This window comes from Drosophila mojavensis, unplaced genomic scaffold (genome assembly GCF_018153725.1).
Source record: "Drosophila mojavensis isolate 15081-1352.22 unplaced genomic scaffold, ASM1815372v1 contig_136, whole genome shotgun sequence".
NCBI lineage: Eukaryota > Metazoa > Arthropoda > Insecta > Diptera > Drosophilidae > Drosophila > Drosophila mojavensis.
In genome coordinates, this window is record NW_025318667.1 from 24,960,999 (window position 1) to 24,988,395 (window position 27,397).

General features: G+C 32.8%; 1 protein-coding gene across 44 annotated transcripts in view; it reads right to left on the bottom strand.

The window, feature by feature from the left end:
* LOC6584647 (voltage-dependent calcium channel type A subunit alpha-1) overlaps positions 1–27,397 on the bottom strand; it is a 64,243-nt gene that overhangs the window by 18,528 nt on the left and 18,318 nt on the right. For 21 of the 44 annotated variants that reach the window (XM_044011488.1, XM_044011484.1, XM_044011487.1 and 18 more), the window contains 14 exons: positions 26,318–26,653; positions 24,491–25,054; positions 20,892–21,035; positions 20,452–20,653; positions 18,221–18,385; positions 17,574–17,684; positions 16,872–16,955; positions 14,993–14,998; positions 11,237–11,239; positions 8,268–8,450; positions 5,946–6,040; positions 1,364–1,645; positions 358–560; positions 53–261 (listed from right to left, as the gene is read on the bottom strand). In XM_044011488.1, the coding sequence (XP_043867423.1) occupies positions 53–261; positions 358–560; positions 1,364–1,645; positions 5,946–6,040; positions 8,268–8,450; positions 11,237–11,239; positions 14,993–14,998; positions 16,872–16,955; positions 17,574–17,684; positions 18,221–18,385; positions 20,452–20,653; positions 20,892–21,035; positions 24,491–25,054; positions 26,318–26,653 (2,587 nt within the window). Of the gene's footprint in view, positions 1–52; positions 262–357; positions 561–1,363; positions 1,646–5,945; positions 6,041–7,390; positions 7,483–8,267; positions 8,451–11,236; positions 11,240–14,992; positions 14,999–16,871; positions 16,956–17,573; positions 17,685–18,220; positions 18,386–20,451; positions 20,654–20,891; positions 21,036–24,490; positions 25,055–26,317; positions 26,654–27,397 lie in introns of those variants that run through there. The other 23 variants (XM_044011490.1, XM_044011500.1, XM_044011509.1 and 20 more) reach the window with 11 other exon arrangements.

The following is a 27,397-nucleotide window of genomic DNA, read 5'->3' on the forward strand; positions in this document are numbered from 1 at the left end:
TTTCGCGATATTTTTGTTGATTTGGGTATATGCGAGGTAGGGGGCAACTTACCGGCATGCCTGAATCAATCTGGCCGAATCTTGTGTTTCTCCAGGACTCCAATATGAGAAAACCTGCATAGATTTTACCAACTGAGAGTTTGCCCTTGTTCAACTGATCGATGGGCGGAACCAGCAGATTCAGCATTTTCTTTGCCTGCAATGGCCAGATGTTCGTGATGGTTTCCCTGAGCTCTAGGTCCGCCTGGTCCATTTCCTCAGCTACAGATGTGGAGAGTCCAAAATAGTAGTCAAAAGGTTTTCACATTATATACATGTATATGTATTTGTTTTGTTCGTTTTTTGCTTGTAACTTACGCGCTCGCATCTTAATGCTAAGATTCTCCCGAATCAGAGCGAACAGCGTCGTCGTGAATTGGACTCTCAATTCATCGTCCAATGGCATATTCATACGTATTAGTTTCTTGTAGGCAAGCCGGTTGGGACACTTATTACCGAAGCCCAAGGGCGGATCCATATTTTTCAGCATGTCATACATTTCCGTATAATGTATTCTACCACTATATGAATATCGTTTGTTGTTTGTTGTTGCCAACAAGAATCAGAAAGAAACAGCATAATCAGTTTTTCAATTTTCAAGTGGCCAGACCAAAACAATCTATTCGATGTAACCGAATCCCAGATACACAGAAACACAAGATCAATGTTCGATCTTCGATATCTTGTGAGTTACAACAACAACAACAAAACAGAGGCACAGAGGCAAGAGAACTGAAAATATACTTTGTACAATATTCTTGGAGGCAAAAACCAATAAATAAGTTTGAAGGGGCGAAAAGAAAACACTTGAAACAGAACTGTATCAGTCGATCTCTAGAGGAGATCAGATATACATATATGGAATAACGATTCCAATATAAAACGTATGTAAAGAGGAGGTTACGTCTGATGGGCAAGATGAATCATTGCCAAAGACGAAATTATAAATCGAAATATATATAATAAATATATATATTTGAAAGTCTGAAGAATGCTGAAGATCTTTAGGTTTAATAGAACTGGAGAGATTTGTGTATCAAATAAATAGAAATAATTATCTGTGTGCACGCGTAGCTGTGTTAAGACCCTCGAACGGAATTGATATGAAACAAATACGATCAAATAATAATCATTTAATATTTGTTGGAATCATAGGATTCGAGCGTAAGAAGTAGTGTGAGGTAGAAAGCAAGTTAACAAAATAAAATGGGGTTGGGGTATAGGTGTGGAGAAATTATCAGAGGGTGGATCTTTTGATTGGGTACATATAGAAATAAATGAGTATACATATATTTAGACATATATATATTAAACTGATAATTACGTCGCATTTGGATCATATTCCGCCCATATGCGCACAAATTCGTCTAAGTGATGAGCACCCAATATACTGGAGTCCCTCGTTAGATAATCAAAATTATCCATGATGACGGCCACGAACAGATTCAACATTAGAAATGAACAAAAGAATATAAACGATACGAAATAGGCGTAAGCCAATGTCGAGCCACAGTACTCTCCGGCACCCTTCTCGGCATCATCGTCGCAGGCCTTTCCCTTCAGGCAGGCCAGCATTATGTTTGGCCACGCCTCGCCCGTTGCACATCTGCGTAGTGTTAATCGTCGTCGACAGGTGGGGACAGGTGAGAGCAAACGTGAATGATAGGGATACCAAAAAAACAAAACAAAAAAACACACAAAAATTGCAATCAATTTTCAAGTTTAACCGTGCCGCTCAACAGGATTCGAGTCAGTTAAAGTATGCTCTACGTAAATGCTGATTTAGTACTTATGTATGCATGATAATGGCATTTAGTAAATAACTAAGTACGTATTGCTTGCTTATTTGTTTTCTCGTTTGTTTTCATGTTATACATGTGGGTGTATGTACATGTGTATTTACAATTAACTCAATACATACATACGTATTTACTCAATTTGTTTAAAAGTTTAGTTGTATAGTCATAAAGTTAAATACATACTAAATACGCAATACATACCAACAGCATATACATATATATAGAGATAAATATACATATATATATATATATATGTATGCGTGAGCGTGTCTGTGTTCTAGGATACTTTATCATTGGGTATAGGTATATCCTAGTCGAGCATTTTACTTATAATTGTATATATGTATATATGAATATGTGTATGCTAGAGCAGTTTCAACTACAGTCTTATACCTCTCTTACTTTGGTCAAAAGTTACTTTTTATGTCAATCAACGTTTCTTATATGCATATGAAAATATAAATGGTTATATATGTATATTTGTTATATAGAGCAACAAATAATCTAGTTAACATATAGTATTTAATTTACTATGAAAACTATCAACTAGCATTTTACCTAAGATATAACGGATTATAACATAACTGATCTAAAACTTATCTAGTTTTGTCACGGTATATGATCTAAGATTACACTAGTTTACACAAATGTTTAATTGATTACATTTTTAAATAACACTTTCGACTTATTTCATTATAATATCTTCAACAAAAAATAATAATAATAATAATAATAATAAAGCCAGAAACCTTTTCAGATGTATAAATATTTTGTAATCTGACAATACAAAACTTGTTTTCGTTGGCATACGTTTTGACTAGTCTATACAGATACATACTATTTTGTATAGAATGTCGAAGAAACCTTTCAATTTAGCTGCTTCTCTTGAAATTTATTTATTTTCATTCTCATTTGCTACAAATTTAAACTGACAAATGCTTATCTCTGTTTGAGTTTAGACCATGTCATATAAAAAATAGCAATGTATAGCTAAGAACCGTAACATAAATTGAAGATATTGTCGGAACTAACTTTGAATAAGTAAAAAAATAAAATAAATAAATAAATTCGTCGTAGAGCGTTACTGAGTGCGGAATACTTATCCATTCGCAAAGTGGCCACGCCCCTGATTGATATACACATATATGAGTTTTTTGCAAATCTTTAAACAATATTGTTTCTAGATATAAAACTTTGCCCCAACAAGCATAGATATTATTGCCATATCTTTAGGACTAGTGTTGTCAACGCGAGTATAATTCAACATTTCAACTCTCTAAAGTACAATCACATTCTGCTTTGCCACGCTCCTAGAAAGTGGATCTGGAAAATCGAGCGTATGTTCAAAATTGCAAGTCTCTAGCTGCAATAGCATCGAAATGGCTGGCGTTCACACGGATAAATAAATAGACACAGGGACGGACAACAGTACAGATAATGGACAAAACCAATATACTCATTTTACTTTCGTGAGTGAGCATAAAAATACCATTGAAATTATGAAACATTTTTTAATAATTTCATATTTTGACACATCAATTATTATTTGCCTCGGAACTATTATTTCAGCCAGCAAAAGTCTGACCCAAACTTGAAATAAAATGAAGAGAAACAATAAAAATTTGCTAAGTGTTTCGAGTGCTCAAATGTTCGGCTAGGAGATAGCTCGAGCCCAATTTTAAAGTATCTTAGATTTTGGGAGGGACAACCATGATGAGGTAGGTATTTGTAGGTCCATATATATATACATACATATGCATCCAGTTAAATATAAATATATATGTATGTATATGTATACATAGTAATTAGTATTGAATATGCATGTGTTGTCCTCGCTGTTCATACGTTACCAAGTATTTAGCATAACTACGGTGAGAAACATTTGTCAAAAACTAAAAATAACTTAGCTCAATCAACTTAATTGCAACTGCAACAACTCCAACGCCAACAATAAAAGTGCAAAACTTTGCCAAATTAAATTGCATCTGATAATTTTTTTGTTTTTGTTTTGTTTTGTTTTGGTTTTTGCTTTTAGAAAGACACACACAATCATACATACATGGGAATAGTTTGGTTAATACACATAGGCCAGATATGCATTTCTAGGCATATCTGAAATAACACTAGCAATGATCTATATACACAAAGTCGAAATTCTTAGCTATATTTATTTATTTATTATTATTATTTTTTGTTTTTTTTTTTCTCTATTTGCATCATTCATTGGAAGTACTCAGCTTTTGACTCCTTTCACGTACGTACGGAACAAAAGGAAAAAGAAAACATATTTAAGTGGAAATGCGCATATTGAGGCTAATGAACTCTCTCACGTTACTACGTTTGTATATACTAGTTATGTATGTATGTATTATAACCAAGCTACCATGACTCCGACTAGCCGAAATTCACTGCTACGAATACCATTTACTGCCCTATAGTACATACATACATAGCGACTTAAACAGCGGACATTTACCAGCTTTCAACTGGGTCAACTACAAGCCCACTTGAGCAGAATCAATTGGCAAATTTCAGTAAAAATAGGGAATATGTAGTTATTTTGTTATACTCATTCACGTTGCTGAGATGAGTATATTGGTTTTGTGCAATGTCCGTATGAATGCAAACCATTGACGGAAAACGGAAATTGGATCTGGCAGCATTTGGGCCGTGAATGAGTATTCTGCAATCGGTAACGCCCGACTGAATTGCTCTTACATGTTTTTTATAAAGATCTAACCAAAATGGTTTAGATAATTTAGACAAAAGTAAGTTGAAGGTCTATTAAAATCATTTTTATTATTTTTATATAACTTAATCATTGTAAAAAGTAAAACTTGATTCATCAAAATATTTAAATGGCATATGCTAAGAACTGTTAAAAAATTAAAAAAAAAAAAAAAAAACAAATTTATTAATTAAGCCAGACTTGACAGATAACATCGACTTCACAAGAAGTTTTGAACAGAAAGTTGAAAATTAAATCATCTTAAGGGAAGAGGATTACTTGCAAATATTGTGACTACTTCTTTAAAAACATTGTTGCATAGGTTACGCCAGGAAATCACACCTACAAACATAGTGTAGTCCTTATTGGGCAAACAGCTTTTGGTCTGTCAACTTTAACTACAGCTCGATAGGATTTTGTATACGTAATCAGTTGAGTTTGTGAGTTATTCCAAATTTGAAGTTGTTGAACAGAGAGATTTGGACTTTGGGGCTCGGGTACATTCTGAGAGCTGGTAAATGTCCTATGTATGTTTTTGTTTTTATCTACTTTCCTTCTCTTCCAGTTTTCCTTTTTAGAATACAAAATTATGTAATACTAGAAACGAAAAGATAAGTTGGCTGTGAATTCTAGTTATGTATGTACATTATGTATATATCTATATATATATATATGTAGTTGCATGATGACAGTTCTACTATGGCTACACTGGCCTACACAACCAAGACTCTTGCACCGAGAGATAAGTCTACTTACGCACTGGCATAAAGCTTTGATTGTCGCAGTGATAAATACTTAGTTTCGACTATAAGAGACTGAAATGTACAGTAATTTGAGATCTCTTAGAGGCTCGTACTCTCTTTCTTCTCAGCTTGATTGGCGCGGCGTCTCGTGATTGTCGAGAACCTAACCATGTTGGTTTTTGCTAAGGATCTAAGCTATGTATGTTGTTAAGAATAAACTTGCCTAGGTTAATTGATGCTATCTAGTTTGCTAGAACAAACGATTCCTAGTTTCCCATTAATAGTTTTAGAAATATATAGTATGTATATAGTAAAATACTACAGTGGGGTTGGCCAGCCAACTGCATCACGACGAGAACAGAACTCTATTAAATATTATTATATGTTTATTTATTAACGTTAAGGTAGCTTGTATGTTAAATGTGGGACTATAACTATGTATATGGATATACATATGTATATATACATATATATTTCTTAAATCACATATATATATATGTAGATATACATCGGTATATATATGTAGGTACTTATTATTTGTCTTAACTATGGAAAATCGAAAATTTGCTTAAGAAACAGTTTAGTTTTGTATTAAGTCTAGGCGATTAGTCGGAGGAGTTTTTATGATTTACATACCTGAAGAGCAACATGACGCCTTGTTCAAATGACTGGAAGTTGTTGTGCCTAGTAATAGAATTTTCCACTGTACCTAGTTTGATATTTCCGAATACCTATGCACGATTCAAATATCGGTAAGTAATATTAATTATTTGCATTTGTATTTGTTGCTATAAAATGTGAAAATTTCCTTCAACACGTAACACATTTTCGCCCTTGAACAATTCTCCTCTTCTGCTCTTAAAGACATTTGACCCACAGTTGCTGAAACACATTGCTCATATAGCCACCTACTTTACTGCACTTTGGTTTACGCTTCTCTTGCTTTACACGAAATAGGTGAATATAATATAGGGGTTTGCTTATCAGAGATATGGATACAAATTCAGGGATACCTAATGCAAATAATACGAATATAAATGCTTATATGGGTATATAGATGTGTTGCAGAGGGTAAATCAAACCAAACCAAATGAAATCAAATCAGAACAGATAATGATAAAGTGCCTCCTGATTCGTACCAAACTTGAATGAGATTTGCTATAAATTACGAGGTATTAAATGGATTAAGAAATTGAAAGGTATTTAAATAGAGGTAGAAATTTGCTTTAACCGAACTCTAACGCAACATTATTAATTTGCAAATCAATCAAGCCACTAGATTTCTAGCAAATTGCAAGCCGTTAACCGCAAACCGTCAAATGTTTCTTACAACTTATGTGTATATTGATTTTTTTAAGTGTATTATACATTTGTATTTTGCTCGAATGCCAAACGAGAATGCCAGTGAGCAAAACTTGCTGCAACGATAATGTTATAACAAATGAAGATGTACAAGATACTATGCTATACTAGTTAGCTATATTAACTACCGCGAGCTCGAACTACAACTGTAGCTAGTTACAATTTCAATTTCAATTTCAAATCCAAATTCAATTTCAATTTCAATTTTCAACTCCAACATTTGCATACAGTTAAAGCTAATGATGAATGAGCGCATTGTGTCGTCGAGCGAATCAAACGAGTTTACAAATTACTTAGTTATGCTTGTGAATGTGAGTTAACTACATACAAAATGCTTTCAAAGCCATCTCAAGTCACAAAGGACACGCCAGATTGAGCGGATGAGAAATGCAATTTATATTCGAATCATAATCATTCGTTGCGTTCTCTTTGTGACTTGCTGAATGTGAAATCAACTGTTATTGACTGTTAGAGTTTATGTAACGTATATATAGTAAATATATATATGTATATATGGATATAGATATATATTTGGTAATTGGGGTACGAGAATGTCCTCTCAATTCGAATTCGATTTCAATTCAATACTAATAATAGTAGTTACAGTTACAGTCGCTAATACATGAATGAATACGAATATGCGCTTTGTCTGTTGGTTGTGCCGTATCGTTAATAGACACTAAGAGTTACTTTAGGGTACAACCGTATTCTTCGTTTACCGAAAGAGCAGCATGATTCCTCCAGAGAACGATTGGAAGTTATTGTGACGATTCAGTTGGGTGTCCGGATCATATTTAATGTTGCCGAATACCTTTCAGTTTGTGAGATATTATAATTGATTTAGATTATTCATTACATGTTGTATAACTAAATTCCTAAATTGACATCTATATAGAATGGCATATATATATATATATATACATACAAATATCTACAAATTCATATGTATGTATATATATACATACAAATATCTACAAATTCATATGTATGTATATATATATTTATTTATATATCGAACGCGCTCTTTGGAATCGGCGTGAACTACACCCTCTACACCCAAAATGTACCTATTCAAAATCAAACATAATAAAAACACTAGTCACTACAGCTAGACTTTTAGCTAAATCAAAGAAAACTTTCAGCTTCGCCTATGCTAACATTGAATTCAGATCGGGTGTACGCCCTATTGTGCGTATCTAAAGATTAGTTAGTTTTGTTTGTAATATGTCAGACTAACTGCTAGGTGTTGTATGATGCTTACAGACTAGATTGTGGTGAGAATGAAACAATACAAAACAGAGAGAAAAGAAAGAGAAATTATTGTATTTGTGTGTGTGTGTGTGTTCGAAACGATGATCAAATGATACCAAAAATATATGTTCCCTAACTTTAGGTTTGTTCAAAGAGCTCCCACCACGTCTTATGTTGGCTATATCACCCGAAATCTGATCATGAGCAACAACTGTTCTAATGTGTTATACATTCGTGTTTCAATCGCGGTTCACATATTTTTTTGTAGTTTCTTTTCTTTAGCTTAGTTTCTCGTAACACTCAAAAGACAAACTGAGCTTCCGAGGCTGGGGAACACAGACTTACCTGCATGCCAATAATGGCGTATATAAAAAATAGCATTGCAATAAGCAAACAAACATATGGAAGTGCTTTAAATGATTGTACAAAGGTCCACAGGAGAATTCGTATTGTGTATCCTTGTCGAAGCAATTTGATAAGACGCGCCGCACGAAACAAACGCAGGAAGCCAACGTTGATTGAGTTCGACTGTAAAATATTATTGGTCAAAGGGCGAGAGAGAGAGAGAGAAAGAGAGAGAGAAAAAAAACGAAGAAAAACAGAAAATAAGGAGAGCAGATTAGAGAGATGGTGTATCGTTGTGAAACCGATGAGTTCAGATATATTCGAGGCGAGTTGCCTAGGGGAACCCTTCGAATATAGTCTCAGGTTTAGTTTCATCTTTTTGTTTTTTTGTTTTTTTCAAATTGGTTCGTTAGTTCTTAGTAGCAGCTAACAGTAAGAATAGTAGTAGTAGTAGTAGTAATAGTAGTAGTTATAGTAGTATTAGTAGTAGTTATAGTAGTTACTGTAGTAGCAGTAGTAGTTATAGTAGTAGTTATAGTAGTAGTAATAGTAGTAGTAGTAGTATTTATAGTAGTTTTATAGTTATATTAGTAGTGGTGCAGTAGTAGCAGCTGTTGTAGGTTCTAGTTAGTTGGTGGTACTAGCAGCTAGTACATAATAAAAAGTACATACATAATACATATTGGTAGTTAAGTAAATTAGTAGTTGGACTGGTTAGTAATGACCGAATCGTTAAAAATATAATTGAAGAATTTTGAATGGGTTAGTAAAAAGTTGAAATTGAAATTTACCTTTTCTATATAGTATATATAGTTATTAATTACAAAATAATTACAATCAAATTTGCATAATAGGTATGTTTACTCAGATATAGTATATATATAGAGAGAGAGATAATAATAATAACAATAATGATAATAATAATAATAATGATAATGTTAAAGGAAAATCGTAGATTCTTTCCAACAAAATGCTAAATAAAATGTGTTTCAAACTGTTTGTACCTTAATCAAAATACAGCAAATGCAAATATACATATGTTTTGTTTGAATCGAAATTTTGTGTTTTTGTTTTCGTTAAATTTGATCAAAAAACTATTGAGAAATTGCTGTTATCAAATATTAAGTAAATTGTAGTCTGTTTCTGTATGTGATTGTGCGTGTCTGCATGTATGTGTGTGTGTGTGTTAACTACCACACCAATACAGCGTAACATGTGCATTTTTTTTTTTTTTTTTTTTTTTTTTTTTTTTTTTTTTTTAAGATGCTGATACTAATTACAAAACAGTTTTGAAAATGTGTCAAGTATTTGGGCCTTGGGTTGAAAATTTCTAAACAAAATTTGAAATTGTTTTTGTTGTTTTTATTGTTTTTGTACTGTACTAAACTATTTGGGCGAGTTTTGGTTCAGTCGAGGTTTTAGTTTTTGCAATGGAAAAGACAAAAGCATAACGGATACCATAATATACATAAAGACAATTTTTCATTACGAATAAAAAAAGCAAAAAAGAAGAAAAAATTCCATTTTATTATTATCCTGTATGTACATTTTTTTTCTTTTTCATTTCGTTTCTTTTGTTGTTATTTGTACACGTTTCATTATTCAAATTGTTATTCATTTTTTTCTGTTTTTTTTTTTTTTTTTTATGTGTAAATGTAAGTTTAAGCAGTCAAGAAGTGGGGACAAGTTTGTTAGTTCGGTGTTCGAAGACATTTGAGGGACCAAAAACACAAACACAAACGAGAAAACGAAAATATAAACCGATTTCAAAACTTTGACCAAAATATTTTACTAATCAGCTGTTGTTGCATAATATAATTTACAAACAGTGCACATCTATATATACAGACTGGAATGGCGGTCACAGCTAAGTCACGGTCACGGTCACGGTGACAGTGGGAGTGGCCAAAACGTTTGTATATATAGATGTGCCTTGGCAACCCGCTGACTGGGGCGACGCATACCGCCTCGACGTGGCCTCTACGTAAATAGTTAAGATTAGAAAGTAAAACAGTTATAGATGTATATATATATATATATAGAAATATGTGTCTGTGTGTGTGTCTGTGAGAGTGTGAGTGTGTGTGGTACAATTATCGTTGAATAAATATGTACATATGTATATGCGGATTGATTTACATAGATGTAGTTTACAACAATACTCTGTTGCTATCGCTATAGTGAAGCAGTTGGGAAGATGGTGCGAGTGGATGACATTAAGAGAATAAACTAAGCTTGACATTGATTCGATCCGTTAAACGTACATAAGACGTGTATGTATACAAAAAACATGGCCAAGACTTATTCGAAACCTATTGGACGGCGGGGGGAAAAAACTAGAATTCGATTCGATTCGACTTGATTCGATTCGATTCGAATCTTCACTAACATGATGGGATATAAGCATTATTAATGAAAAAATATATAATATATATATATATATATATATATATATATATATTTATAAAAAGAGAGGCAGAGAGAGAGAGAGAGAGAGAGGAGAGCAATACGATTCGTATATAATATAGTTTGGAATGCCAAAATTACATCTTGGCCAATATCCATACCGAAGGGTAACAGCACTACGATAAATGATAAGGTTTATGATTTGTTGTCTGTTCACTAGAATATGTTCAGCTAATGAGCAGCTAAATACATATACATATGCAACATATACATGTATGTATGTATGTATATATACATATATATGTATGGGTGTATTCTCGATAGTTTCAACTACGGAAGAGCAAAACATCAACGATGCGATGTGAATATAGTTTCGGAATAGTTTTGGATATACTTAGTAAAGTAAACGTTTAGCTAATTTGCTAATTGATATAAGTTCTTTCGATTTCAGTCGTTGTTAAATACATTAATATAGTAATTGGGGGAGGAAAACAAGAGAACTAACGCAAAAGACAACAAAATATAGAGAATAGATTTCTTTAGGTTTTGGTTTGTTTACTTACATCCTGTTGGATAGTCAGATAAACCATATTCAATTTGAAATTTATGTGGATTCGGATTCGTATTCGTATTCGTATTTGGATTCGGATTCGGTATTTGTGAATCAATTGATCAATCAATTAATAGAACCGCATTGTGCCCGGTATTTTGTATTTCAGAACAATATCGAGTACGGCAAATCCAAAATTTGCACAGATTGTTTTTAGTGTGTTTCGGTTTCGACAGCAGCCAAAGGATGATTCGATTCGATTCGATTCAAGACAGTTTCAACGATAATGAAATGTGTGATTTGCAGTGTTTTTGCAGTGTGGTCAAACGTTGATTCATTTTGTCAAATATTATAGGGTATATTTTGTTGTTATTCATTTTATTATTTTTTTTTTTTTTTTTTTTTTTTGGTATTTAATATATATTTATTATTTTGTTGTTAATTTATATGGAGTAGTTTTATTTGCCATAACGAGTACGTATTGATATGGTTTTTTTTATATATATATAATTTGTTTCATCGAATTGCAGTTTTCATACGATGTTGTTGGCGGCGTTAAGGACAGTCGATTTAGTTTTTTTTTTTTTTGATTATTTTCCAAGAAAAAATAACAAAGAAATTAATAAAGTAGAGTTGAAAATTAGTAATAATAGTTGAATTGAATTTGTTGCAGTTGGCAAATATATATATAGAGAGAGAGAGAGAGAAATCAATGAAAATTTGTGAACAGAATTAGTATTCGTGTGTTTTGTGGTATATGTTCATGTTTTTTGGTTGGTATTTGTTTTTGTTTTTGTTTATATATATATCGTTTCATATCGCGCTGCTGCTCTATCAAGCCTTGTACGTCTCTACCTTTAACTACGTATGAATAGTTGTTGTACTGGATCTTAACTGAGTGTTAACTGCAAGCTAATGGACAAGGGCAACAAGTATTGTGCATCACATGATGACACCGAATGATGGGACTTACATACCTGAGGCAGTGGTCGAAAAATATACATACATATATATCTAAATATGGTATTGTTGTATGTAAATCTCTTAAAGTATCGTGTGAACAAAGCAAAGTTATACAGCAGCTTAAGCCTAACAGCACCCAATGGCATTCAGAGGGAACTTCATCAAGTTGCAGCATGCATCGTATCAATCTAATCAAGTGGTAAAGGTTCGTACTTGCATCATAACACTAGACTATGGACTACAGTTTATAAGGAGCAGTTTATCGGCAAGCCAACTCGATGGATCGATCGATCGATCGATTGGGACGATTGCGACGATCTTAGCATATGAAGACAGCAAAGAAAAAAAAACATATTCAGGCTTATTGAAGGAGGTATGTCAGTCAGATGTAGAATCTTCAGAAGAGATAGAGAATTAACACTAGTAAAATATTGGAAAGTGGTTGTAGACCCGTAGTTGGTTTAGAGGGGATAGTGGAAAGCTCTACATTCGAGGCACCTAGTTAAAATAATTAAAAGTAGTTAGAGTAGGCAACAATATATATGAAAAATATATATTCTTGCCATGTGCTGAGAAGCGAGACACTCTAAGTATCCATATGGAGCTTACATCATGCGAGCATGTTTGCTATATACAGTTTATAGAGGATATACACAAGTATATATTTGGTATTTAAGAAAGTCTTTGAGTGCACATAGATGTTGGAATGGAAGTCCTTGAATCCAATATTACTATTACTTACATTCGCCACGCTTGTCAGCTAAATAAGTCCACTTACACAGTTACACACAATCGATATCGTATCGATATTTGTTGAATTTATCGATATTAAATTATAGTTTGGTATTGTATTGGCACTGTAGTTGGGACTGTTCGAATCGAGTGTCTCACTTAGTGTGCGTGTGTGTGTGTAAGTGTGTGTGAGTGTCATCAATGCGTTTTTGAACGAGTTTCAAGTTTTCAGTTTTCATTGCAAGTTTCATGTTCAAGTATAGAAAAAGCTTTGTATTTCTCATGTTAAATAAAAGAATGCAGGCTCGGGTTTTTTGTTTTTGTTTTTTTTTTTTGTTAGATCGATCAATCAAATCCATGCGCAAATACTGAGCAAAAAGAAGGTGAAATAGAACAACTGTTGCATAACTTCACGTAACTAAAGGTAAAGCGCCTGAAAATCTGCTTCATTTTCTCTCTGCTGTTTGAAATGTTTGTTCATTTATATAGCAAAGGCAAAATATCATATTAAATACTAGAGTGAAACATTGTATATACATATAGAAGGAAATATTTGAAAATAATGATTAAAATCGATTTCATTTAATGCTTAAGGCAGACCATCTGATCTCTTGATCTTGGACTTTTGCCAAATACATAAGAAAATAATTGAGTGCGAGTTCGAATTGTCTACAAAACAACAATCGGTATAGTGTGAAGTATATGCAAGTCGTCCGTCACAAAGCAATTGTTAAATCGAATTTCTAATCAAATCATAAATATTTATGAAAAAGGAAATAAGAAACTAAAGAACGTGACACCCATCCAGCCGCTTTATAAGTTCATCTACCAACTTGACTACAGACTTAGACACGCAATTTAAAAGAGAAGTAGATACAATCGCAATTTGGTGTGCTTCGCAACAGAAAATGGGAAAAATCACAGAAATACTATGTATGTATATAGGCGCAACGGAAGGAAACAAAGAAGTTGATTGAAACAAGGCAAACGAATTGTGTTCGGCGAACCGAAAATCCAAATACCCCTACTATCATATACATATATATTTATGTATATCGGGTAACATCGATCGATGATCTTTAAAACTGCTCTATACTAAAAAAAAAAAAAAAAAAAAAAAAAAAACAAAGTAGCAAGAAAATTAGAAATATACAAAATTAATTTCACTGACCAACTCTTTGGCTCTCGCCAGCTAGGAAAATTACATAGCTCTATCAAAACTATATACGGCATCTCTTTATATTATATGGGAAGTTGGAAGCTTAAAGCTTTAAAATTCCTTGAATATAGGAAAAAAATTTATTGGTGCCAGAGGCAAATGTAGAGATATACTCTACAGCAAATATCTTTTATAGGAATATATAGTGATCTTTTTATATAGAGATCTTAAAAGCTTTTATAGCAAATATGTTCGATATGAATATATGATAGCAATATTTATACCTAGAGACTTTAAAAGCTTTTATAGCAAGTATGTTTCATGTGAGCTTATGATAGAGATTTATATCGAGAGATCTTAAAAGCCTTTACAGCAAATATATTTCACATGAACTTATAATGGATATCTTAAAAGCTTTTGTGACAAATATATTTATATGCATCAATAATTCGAGCTATACGAAATTATAGTTAAACTTGTTATCTATATACAACTTATTTTCAGAATCAGAGTCACATTTATATAGGTATACAGCTATAAATATATACTATATATATATTTGATAATTAGTTTACTCAGTTTCATTAAGATTAAAATTGGGAGTTAATATTAATTGTTAGACTCGCCGCTGTTAAATGATAGTAGATAGAAATAAATGCAACTCTTTAATACAAATGTGTGTGGGCAAATTGTTTAGTGTGTGTGTGTGTGTAAGGTCGTGTGTGTGTGTACGTGTGTGGAGGAGAAAATGAATAGAGAATGTTATGGAAAAGTATAAAATCTAATAAGCTTAGTTTAGGTAAGTAAGTGAAAAGTGCTTAGCAGTAAAAGCGAAAGCTAAATCATTTGACTTTTTGTACACATAGTAGGATTTGGAAAAATGCAATTTCTGTGTAGATTGTGTTTCGTACTTACATCGTGCTGTTGGTGTTGAAATTTGTTGTACATGTCGATGTAGTTGTTGATGAGTTATACATATACAGATATATATGTATACATATATTGAGATATATATACATATATATATGGATATATATGTATGTATGCATATGTGTGTGCCATTTGGTGTGTGTGCGTGTGCGTGTCAACACATACACACATATTCACACACACATGCATGCATAGTAATAATTGTTGAATGACAACATGTTTGTAATACAATTCAATTTGTTGATTGGGTTCGTTTCATATTTCATATCGTGGTATTAATTTTGTTCGGTGAATTTGTTTTTGTTTTTCATTTTTTTTTTTTTTTTTTTTTTTTTTGTTGTTTTTGTTTTATTTTTTTGTTTAATACAAGTTGTGATTGGTGATGAACGAGTTAGTTGCATATTCATTGCATTTGGTATTTGGTATTTGATATTTGGCATTGGTGTTGTAATTACATAGTACATGTGTGAGTGTTTTTGTATTTGTTTTTTAATTGTTTTTTGTTTATAATTTTTGGTTATTATTGATATAGATATATATATGCATATATCGTGTTGGGCAGTGATAAACGTGATGGTTTTTGTTTCCCGATGGCCAATTTATATGTGGGAATATTTATTGATAGGAGGCATTTGTATAATATAATTGATGTTTACATACATATATACATATACATACATAAATGGATGTACCGACACACACACGCATGTGAGTGCATGTACATAATGTATATACATGTACATAGATATGCAGGTAATGCGTATAGATTTGCATGTGTTACATAATTCATACATTAATATATATGTGAAGGGTGTACATATTTTTGTTTGATTGCGTGAGTGTTTTATTTTTTTATTATATTTTTGCATTCATCATTTTTTTTTTTTTTTTTGGTTTGATTCGGATTTGGTTTTCCCGATTTTGAGACCACATTTCGTATTTGGTAATCGTTTTCGTACACAAATAAATATGAAAAAGGAAATCAAAAAGAAATATGATTATTAATTTCTGTATTTCGTGGGAGTTTATAAAAGAAATATTAATTTTTTTGTTTGTTTTTGTTTCTGTGTTAAATCAAAGGTAAATTTGTTATTAACAATTTCTTGTGTGCCTGTGCTTACATATAGTACATTTATATATATAGTATATATATAAACAGCAGTGTCAGATGTTGTCTATAACACACTCCATAAGGATTGCAAGTGACCCTGAGGTAGGCAGTAGATGAGATAAGTATATCTATAATATAAATACTTAAAAGTCCTATCCCAAAATATTTAGTATGAGATTATGATTATGAATAGATGATAATCACCCAAGAAATTTACCCCACCAAAGGTTTTCCCCACTCTCTTAAATAGGTCAAAATTCGTGATATTATTCACGGGTGCTTCAACGTTTCATACACATATATACTCTGAATCGAAATCACCTCAATTCATCATTAATAGTTAACTTAAAATTCATTTTTGCATATGTCATATACTCTCTCATTCACATGTATCGTCCGTTCGTTGAAGATCACACTAGTCCGTTTATTGCATAGAATTGTGACTTAAATACATATGCACGTCAGTTCACATTAACATGTGTACGTGTGTATATAGATATATACATCTTGTGTGGGTGTATATGTTTGCATATTTGTGATTTTTGGTATTCACATGAATTGTGTTCGGGTTCGAGTATCTTGGTAAAAGAACCAAACAAAAAAGAACACAAAATGAAATATATATATATACTTTGTTGTTTAACTTATGAATTACATTGTTTGTTTGTCTTGCAAAACGGCCTACATAAATCGAACACAACAATAATATGTATGGCTCATAGTTTAAGCTCGTGCTGAACAGCATATAATTACCCCGAATTCCATCCAGAGAGCATCCACAATGCTGCCCAATACCGTAATTAGATCAAAAATGTTCCATGGATCCTTGAAAAAGTTCTATAAAACAAATGTTTTAAAATATTATTTAGCGTACTTAAGCTTAGATATATACGTAAGCAAAGATCTCCCCATGTACGTAGTGAAAATTCTAGCAGGAGACGATCAGAGATCAGAAATTAGAAATCAGAGATCAGAGACCACAGATCAGGGATTAGAGGTGAAAAATCATAGATCACAAATAAGGAATTAGAGATCAGAGATTAGAAATTAAAAATCAAAGATTGAGGATTAGAGATTATAAATCAAAGATTAGAGTTCAAAGATTTGAGATCAGAGATCAAAGATTAGAGGTCAGTGATCAAAGATCAGAGATAGATAGATTAGAATTTGAATGACTATATAGAGTGGATCGAGGTGTCGGGTAACTTCTAGTCGGATACATCCAACAGGAAAACTCCTATATGATATAGGAAAGCCTTACAACTATTCGAGAAAATTTATAACTCGAGCTGAGCGTCACATATTCAACATAAATGATATGAGTTTTCATTCATTTTTATATAGGTTTACTTGAACCTATCTTCCCTCTTATAGATACCCCACCCATTAAGACTTAATGTTTAGCAATAATGCTGAGTTTAAATAATATTGAGCTGGAATACTTATGTAACTTACCTTGAAACCGAATCCAATTATTTTTAGAACAGTTTCAACACTGAACATGCCTGTGAATCCCATGTTGATGTATTTTAGTGACTTTTCGTACATCTCGCTTTGATTATGATACTGTTGAGATGATGTTTGTATATGATTAGTCTAGAAATCTTCTTGACAGTAAAAATACAAAGGATGTCTAAAAGACCCTTGACAAAAACTTTGCTACTTTGTTCCTTTTCAGAATTCAATATTACGTATATTGAGTTGATGAGTTGTGTGTCTTTGTAGAGAGCTCTGAATATCTCCTGATAATTATAATTTATGTTTTGAATACATTTTTAGAGAAACTTTTAAATAAAGTAGATTTCATTCTTTTTTTGAGAAAGTTTAGTATTCCAACTAGAACTTATATCATTCAGTCTATCAAAACCAAGAAATTAATAAATGAAACTCATTTCGAATATATCGGTATATATATTGCAAGATTCATATAAAGTGCTTTGCACAATGGTATTGGGATTTAAATATTATGAACATCATTCTAAATTGAAATCTTCTATTTATGTCAACTATAATGAATACGTTTCTCTTACTCATCAGAGTATTCTCGTATATAATATACCGTATTAGTATTCATATTCGGCAATCATGAATCAGTAACTTACCTTCATCATTAACAACAGCGTATTGAACACAATCAGCATCATTATAAAGTATTCGAATGGTGTAGAGACAACAATGCGCCACACTTTATACTTGAAAGTATTTCGATTTTTGGGCATATATCGCTCAAGTGGCCGAGCTCCGATCGTAAAATCAATGCACGATTTCTGTGGGAAAAGAGACAATTAAATAATACCACATGCGAAACTTGAAACAAATTGTGTAGAGCTAAACATTTTATAATTTGCTATAAATTATGTCCAGCACCCAATGCAAATTGTGAACTGAGAACTGAGCTGACAGCTATAGAAGGCTATGTCTTCAATAGCTGTATGTCAAGTATCAACTAAGCTTCTTAATGCTGGCGACAACTAATCTACTAGCATCTTTAATAGTCTGTTGAGACATATGTTACATGTCTTAAGGTCTCATAAAATAACAAATATATTGATACTCAAAGTGATGAAAAAATCTAACAATTAGTTTTTGATCGAAGCTAGTTTTAAGTAGAATTGATCGAGAAATATTTTAAAATACCCATTTCTGACTAGCACGGAGTATCTTAGGCTGTTTCGAAATTCATTGAATGAATTTCATGAAACTATGTTAAGACAACTACAATTTTTATAATTCTTCAAGTACAGGGTATAAGAAATATATTTAAAAATATTTGGTAATGCCTATCTATTAAGAGGTATTCCTAATTATACTTTCATTTACTCAATAACTCATTCTCTCTACTCTGTTGACTAGATGAAGTATCGAATTCTAATGAACCAAAAGGTTTCTATAGTGAGACAGACGTATATAGTAGCTAAATTGACGCAACAGTTGAACCAGATTAAGAAGTTTTTATACATATATTATATAGGATCCATATTAAAAATTTACGTATATTATATAGGATCAGCTTTAGTCACAGTCCTTTGCAATGGGTGCAGGCTATGGTATATAAAGATGAATGTATAAAGTCTGCTCGCTAATGAGTTTTACACAATATTGATCGGCCCAATTGAAATGTTTATTCATAAGCTACTAGGTGAGATGCATGCCAATCAAAACAAGATCATGGAAAAATTTTGCATTTTTTGTGCAATAGTTGAATCGATTCCAGATGTGACTTGGTGCCTTACTATAATTTATATACATATGTAGGTCGATATAGTTACATTGGAAATAATAATATATATGTGTTTTTTATATATAAATCGATAGCTAATAAATAATAGAAATGCATATCAATTGGTTATGTCGGATATCGCCTTTATAAGAGATATTGCTGGCTTGATGGCATACTTACAGTGTCGACCGTATTGTTATTCAGCAACGAATTGATATAGCTTATGACATTACGATATTAATCGTTAAATATTCATGACTGAATATTTAAGGACTATCGTGAGTATTATCAAAAATCTCTACTTTCCGGTAAATGTTCACTCTCTATATATATTCAATGGGTCTCTAATGATGTCTTATATACAGATTCCGATCGATATATTAACCCTAGCTAAATGTGCCCTAAGGCCTATGCCATGATAGCTAGATAGATGTATTTACATCTTGAGTTTAAAACTAGTTTTGCAAAAAGTTTCCAAAACAAAAGAAAACTAAACTATTCTACGCTTGATTCCAAAGGGATTTGCATACGAGAATTGCTTTTTATCGGTTCATATCATATTATTACTATATAATGTCTTATTTGAGAGAGAATTTCAAATGTTTTCAGCCAAAAAAAAAAAAAAAAAACAAATCTCGCATGTTAAACGCAATATCTAATATGTATCCGCAAGGCAGGGCAGGGACAGGGCTAAAGCCAGGGGTCAGAAGAGTTGTATATAGAAGATATAGTAGAAGGCAGAAATTGGAACGATTTGTGGGTGTTGGGCTGGAAGGGAGTTGGGCAGAGCCCAGGCAGAGCGATCAACGTTTGCCGATCAGTGTGTTTTCGGTTGTAGTTAGTATTTGAGTTTGGCTAGCATACATATACATACATCAATGGGTAACTATCTAATAGAGGTAGCATGTACATGTATGGGTATCGTTGTATGTATGTGTGTACATTTACGTGCAGATACATAGATAATTGTTAACGACTATCAATTTTACGAGTAATGAAACACACACACACATAAAAGCATTGTTTGAGTTTCGATTTTGTTGTATTTTTAGTTTTTAAATTTTGTTTATTTTTGGTTTTTTGTTTTGTAAAAATTTTGATTGTCTCGCTCACCTGATTTTTGTCAATTTCACCATCTTGCAATTCAGCTTCGCCTTGCTCTTGAAATGTTATGATAATCAAGGCGACGAATATGTTGACGAAGAAGAATGGAAATACAATAAAATATACTATATAAAAGATGGACATTTCGATCCGGAAATTTTGGATTGGACCCCTATCTTCATAAGTGGCAGCCATTGAGTGTTGCAAGACCCTATTGGACGGTTACCATTTAGCAACATTTTAGTGTGTGTGAAGATAGCACAAAACAAACAAAAAAGTAAAAGTAACAATTCATTATTCACCATCCGCACTCGCTTAACAGAACAGCACAATATTTAAATCATTATCATTATTATCAGTATCAGTATCAGTATCAGGTGAGTTAAATCATACAAGTCAAGGAAAAGCACAAATCAAAACACACAAATCTTAGAGCAAACTGAGCTTACTGTGGCCATCCCTCGCCGGTCTGTACGGCGAACAGCGTCAGCATAGCAGCGGCGACATTGTCGTAGTGGAAGCTGCGTGGCTTCCACACGCGCATCTCCTGTTTGGGCAGCAGTTCGTCTTCCTCGTATTTGAAATACGAACCCCTTTTGTGGGTTGGGTTGGGTTGAGTTGTCAATGGATTGCATATAACATTATATGTTGATGTTTGGTTTATGGTGTGTTCGAATTTAGTTATTATTTGTTTTTTTTTTTTTTTTTTTTTTTTTCGATTATATATAAAATTGGAATCAGAATAAGAAATCAAGTTACAAAAAAAAAATTAAAAAATAAAATAAACACACACACTACATATATGAAATGATAAAGTCAAATTCAGTTGAAGAACATTCATTGTATATGTGAGAACATATTTGCTAAAAGTCAGATGTGTGTGGGTGTGATAGACATAGAGTGTGTATGTATGTATGTAAGTGTGCGTGAATATATACATAGATCTAATAAATAGATATAGCACAAATAAGTTTCTATAGCGATAATAATCTTGACGTATTTAGGTAAATATTGCACAACAAAAATATAAACAGATTCTTATGCATGTATGTTGAAATGCATGTAGGCAGGTATGTACGTATGTACGTATGCATTTATGCATGTAGCTGATGGATGATGATTCGTGTGTTCTGCAATTGTATTATTTGTAACAGTATTTAAATTTGTCTAGCTGTAGCCCAGAACAATCCAAATCAACACTGCACAATCTCAGCAGGCGTACAAAGAAAAGAAATGTTCGAAAACCTAATGCATATCTTTCAGATACAGATACAGATACAGCTATAGATATTGTAATTGATATTGATATTGATATAGATTCTATATCACTTTGCTGTAGACCCACAGGCCAAGTGTGTTTGGTAGTGTATTGCTCAGTTCTGGCTGCTTGTTTGCTCGGCGATGTGTAACAAGAAAGCTGCGCTTGCGATGTCTGGAAGCAATTTTGCATAGCGATCAACGTGATCTAACGGTGCGAGAGAGCTCTACATATAGAAATATAAGCGTGTTCATAGATGAGAAGGATGTGCGTGTACATATGTTGTGGATTTTTGTATCAATTTGAATGTCAATCAGTTGGAAGCAGCCACAGCCGCAGCTACAGCCACAGCATCAAATAATAATTAAAATAGTTCCTCTTCCTCGCACTTCCCTAGCAGTTCGATCTCAACGTGGGCTTTCTTTTCTCGATTTGTTGCCAATGTATATAAGAGTATATATATATATAATGTGGGAACTGGTTTGAAATCTGCTTATCAGTTGTAAATGCGACTAGTCTATACGTATCTAGTAGGTAGTTAGAAAGAAATGTTAGATAGATAACATATATATTTACATATTTAGTATGTATGAGAAAGTATAAATAGACGTTAGAAAAATTCAAAAAAGTTGAGAGAAATGGCAAATTAAAAGGGAGCAGATTGTTGAAAACTAGTCTCCGATATGATCAATCAGGGCTGAGCTAGGTTGGGTTAGGTTGATTGGTGGTTCACATGATATACGTGTACTACGAGAGATTGGAGTTTGGAACACGACGAGATCTACATTAAAATTGAAACGATTTGTGATACTATTTGGTACGTGTACGCGGATACAGACTTATTAAGAAATCTTCTGGTAGTAATATGGACTCTTTGGTATTTGGTAAAATACCCAATTGTTAAGAAATAATATTGATATAGATATAGATAGATAGTAGTTATTTACATGCTAAACGCGATCGGCAGTAAATTCTTGAATTGAATTGAATTGATTTGTCTGATTTTTTTGGACTTTGGATTTTGGTGTAGTTAGAAGGCAACAGATACAGAAAAATACATTGATCGAGTTAACGGATTAACTAGAAAATCATATAGAATAAAACTAGAAAGGTCTTTCATTCAGGTGGCATTTGTAGTTTCGCATTTCAGTTCTGATCAATGGATTTACAGATATATTTTTTTTTCTTCTTTTTTTTTTTGTTGAGTTTCCATTAAATTTTTTTCTTTTTGCTGTTTGTCTTTCGTTCGTTTTTTTTTTTTTTTTTTTTGCTTCGTTATTAAATTCACATATTTATGTTTATCGTTGTGTTTTTTCTTTTTTTTTATATTTTTGTTTTGTTTTTGGCCCTTTTACTCGCTTGATTGTGGTGGAAGCACAATTCAGGCAAGAAAACTGGGCGAGAAACTTTAAAATGCTACTCTTACATTCTGTAAAATCAGTGCACCTTTTTTTGTCATCTTAGAACAGAAGAACGCAGAAGAAAACGAAATGAGAACGCAAAGAACACGAAAATCAAATCGAAACTTAAAGAATGTACAATCGGAAAAGTTACACTTAGGAGAGACCAAAAACAAATACATTTAGTACAACATAAAGTAAAGAGAGATTTTTAATCATTCTTGCTCCACTATATATACATATATGCATGTGTATATTTATATATAGTATTCATTTGCAAGCGATCAACTTCTATGCTCAGAATCCTGGTCCCTGTCTTGGGCAACGCAGCTCACTCTCCCGCTTAATCTGAAATCATTTATCACAACTCAACTGAACAGAACTGAACTTGACATCTGCTCGAGCAGGACGAGTATGTATGTATATTGTATATCAGAATCGTTCTTTGATCAAACTTGGTTCATGTTGTAGAGTAGTTATATATGTAATATATATTGATATATATAAGGGTATTGAACTGTGTACATAGAGACAACAAGGTAGACAACTAGCTAGCGTAGTGCTAATTAACGCCCCATAAGTGAGGCACACATAAACAAGCATACACTCACTCACACACACACGCAGAGAGATAGCGATAGGTTGATCAATTAGTTAGACATCTATGTATGTTCAGTCTGTTAGAGTTACCTAAAAAGCTAATGTACATATAGGTAAACAGATGTAAGTTAGACATATATCAGAATGTAACTCGTGTTGTGATTTAAGAATGCTAGGCATGTACACAATTAGCTATTATTATGTATGTAGTAGGTATTTAAAGCTTTGTAGACACAGTTGTAACAAGCTAAGGATTGGAGCACACAGACAATAACTGATGTATTTATATATATATATATGTATGTAGCATATGAATGTATATATTCATATATATTCATATCAATAAATATATATACATTCAAATGCATGTATTTATCGAGAGATTGAAAACGGATGGATAAATACAAAAGAGGGAGAGACAGAGAAGGAGAGACACAGAGAGAGAGAGAGAGAGAGAGCAAGAGTGTATAGAAAAACTATATATACACATATGTATGTATATATACATATATGCATATACATGTACACATATATATATGCATATAGATATGATAACACCGAAATGTATGTGTAGCGCGTCTAATAGATATAATAATCATAATAATAAGATCTATGAAATGATAATAGAAACTATAACATGAACAATTTGTATGGCTTACGAAACACAGAATCAACTGAGAACAGATACAAATCGAAACGAAAAAGAAAAGAAACCAAAACGAAAACAAAAAGTGAAATCAAAAACAATTGTCAATGTTTTTGAAAATACGGAAAGAAAATGTTTACTTACTGGCACTCTTCGGAAGTATGTTTACTCTCATCCGTACAATAAAAAAACTTTCCATTGAACAATTGTACACCAATAACAGAAAATATAAATTGAAACAATATGTACACGATTAGAATGTTAACAACATTTTTTAATGAGTTCACGACGCAATCGAAGACGGCTTTCAATTTGGGAACACGTTTAATAGTCTTCAATGGACGCAGGACGCGCAGCACCCGAAGCGATTTGATAGTGGACAAATTTTGTCCAGCGCTGCTACCGCTCATATCGAAACCGAAACTAACAGCAGCGCATATAACGACCACAGCATCCATAATATTCCAGAATTCTCTTAAATAGCTGCCAGGATGTAGGATGACACCCAAGTCTACAATTTTCAGCAACATTTCTATCGTGAATACGCCGGTAAATGCATAATCAAAGTAATTTAAGATCTTATTTCGCCTCGAGTTCTCACGAACGGGATCTTCGGCTGCTAATGCTATTGATGACATTGATATGACGACCATTATGAAGAAATCAAAATATGGTAAATTAACCACCCAATGGGCGCCACGTCGTATGCTGTATATGCATATAGATATAGATTTGATTGATTGTAGTACCAATAGAGGTGGTTGGGTTGTTTTGATTTTTGATTTGATTTGATTTTTTTTTTTTTTTTTTTTTTGGTTAGTTTTGAATTTTGTTGTTGTTTCGATCGATTTTGATTTTCCAATAGATGGCCATGGATAGTTCAGATTAAGTTGTTTTTTTGTTTTTTTTTGTTTTTATCGTTTACAATTGCAAGATTCGATTAATTCGTTTATTACATTTGTTATTAAATTTTATATAGAGTTTTTTTTTTTTTATTTTCGATTGCGTTTTGCGTTTTGTTTAGTCAACCGTTTTATTTAATTCGATTTTGTTTTTGGTTTTCCAATTATTATTTAATCGGTTTTTATTTCAAGTAATCATCAATTTTGTTTTGTCGTTGTAGTTGTTGTTGTAGTAGTAGTTGTTGTTGTTGTAGTAGTTGTAGTTGTTGTGTTGTAAAAGTTATAGTTGAAGATAATGATGATGATGTGGTTCATAAGATGAATTGCAGTTGCTCGTGATGGAGGTGATTGATATTGCAGGCAAGGAGGATACAAATGAAGTATTCGTCGATATTTGTAGTGCAAATATTTACAAATATATATATTATCATGTAGATATATATGTATATATATAAATTTCATTAATTTAGTTGAGTTCAATTAATTTAATTCGATTTGATTCGATTCGATTCGATTTGATTTGATTTGTTTCATTGTAGTGTGCAACAGAAAATTGTAACGAATCCAAAAGAAAAAGTGAAAAGAAAAAGAAGTGAAACAAGTTAGTACATTTGGTATTACCATTGGCTAAAAAGAAGTTTATCGGTTATTAAGACAATTACAGTGGATCATAAAAGTGTGCTAAGAGTTAACCTTCATTGACGAACCTATGCGAGGCATACGCATACTGAAATCAAAAATAATATTTATTCATATCCCTGCCTAGGCAGTTAAAGCCAAGCCTAGCAGCTGAGTTTATGAATTTTAGATTTCAAAATAAATGTATTATGTAATGCAAATATCGTTAGACATAGACTCGGACTGACTCACTGAAAACATAATCTAGACTTTATATTACATTTTAGTGTTTTGCTTTTTTCATTTAATGCAAAGATTTACTTTTGATATATTCAATCAAAGATAAATTGACCGGACAACGCCGGGCAGCGGCCTAAAAGCCTAAAAGCCTGACAGCCTGGCACCCTGTAATTAAATATCAGCTTTAGATATAGATGAGAAACATATTTACGGATTTGTTGGTGATAGTATGAACATCGAAGAGTATGGCAACATTGGCTTTGGCCCTTCCGTAACTTCCTCCTCCTCCTTCTTCTCTTCCTCCTTCTTTTTGCCTTTGCCCTTGCTGGTGGCCACGGTACCATCGCCGTTCTCCAGGTGGACACCGTCGCCTTGAAGGGCTTCCATTTCTTTTTCTAGTTCTTGGAGCTGTTTCTCTTTATCTTCTTCGACTTGTTCCTCTTCGGCTGCTGTCAGTTCTTGAGCATTCGCCAAATTATCGACGGCGATAGCCAAGAACACATTTAAAAGCGTATAATTACCGAAGAGTACCAAAACGATAAAGTATCTGTTGGAAAAGAGACACAATGCGATTAGTGGGCTCCAGTGAAAGTCGACGTGGAGCTATTAGTATGCTTGATAATGTTCGATGTAAAGCCCAAAGTCTACTCTGTATCCTGCATCCGGTCAAGTGTAGAAGGTCAATTTTAATTTCTTAATCAAATAATCCATAATGTGTGAATGTTTCAAGTGATCAGGTGATCAAGTGATCAATTGATAGAGCAATAGCTAGTGCGTCAACTGATCTCAATATAACACAAATATACCAATATGAACTGTTCAATCTAATATATGTGAGCATGTGTATCGGATAGTAGCAGCAGCTAGAGTGTTGAATAGTTATAATACTTGAAATGTTGTGCCTAGGGGCCCAACAATTAATCCAAAACATGGCATGGCTGGAAAAGAAATGAATTATGGAAATAGATAAGCAAGAGTGAGATCAACTAGGCTAGCGTAGCTAAATATAATACACTTACGTTATTCGATAGCGAGCGAGTGCGCTGAGGGAGGCTGCATCAACTAGGGGGTTAAACGATGGAAGGACTTGGCTTGCAGAATTTCAGGATCGCATTTAACTAAATTCTCCAAGCTCTAAAGCCCAATCTTTTCACATATATATATGGGTCAATATATATATTGTGAGACCAAAACTCCAACGTTCCGGATCTTTATGGTAGATTGCACACATTAATGGTTCGACGTTCAATGAATATCAACTAATCGCACCAATTAGCCCCCGATATCCTCC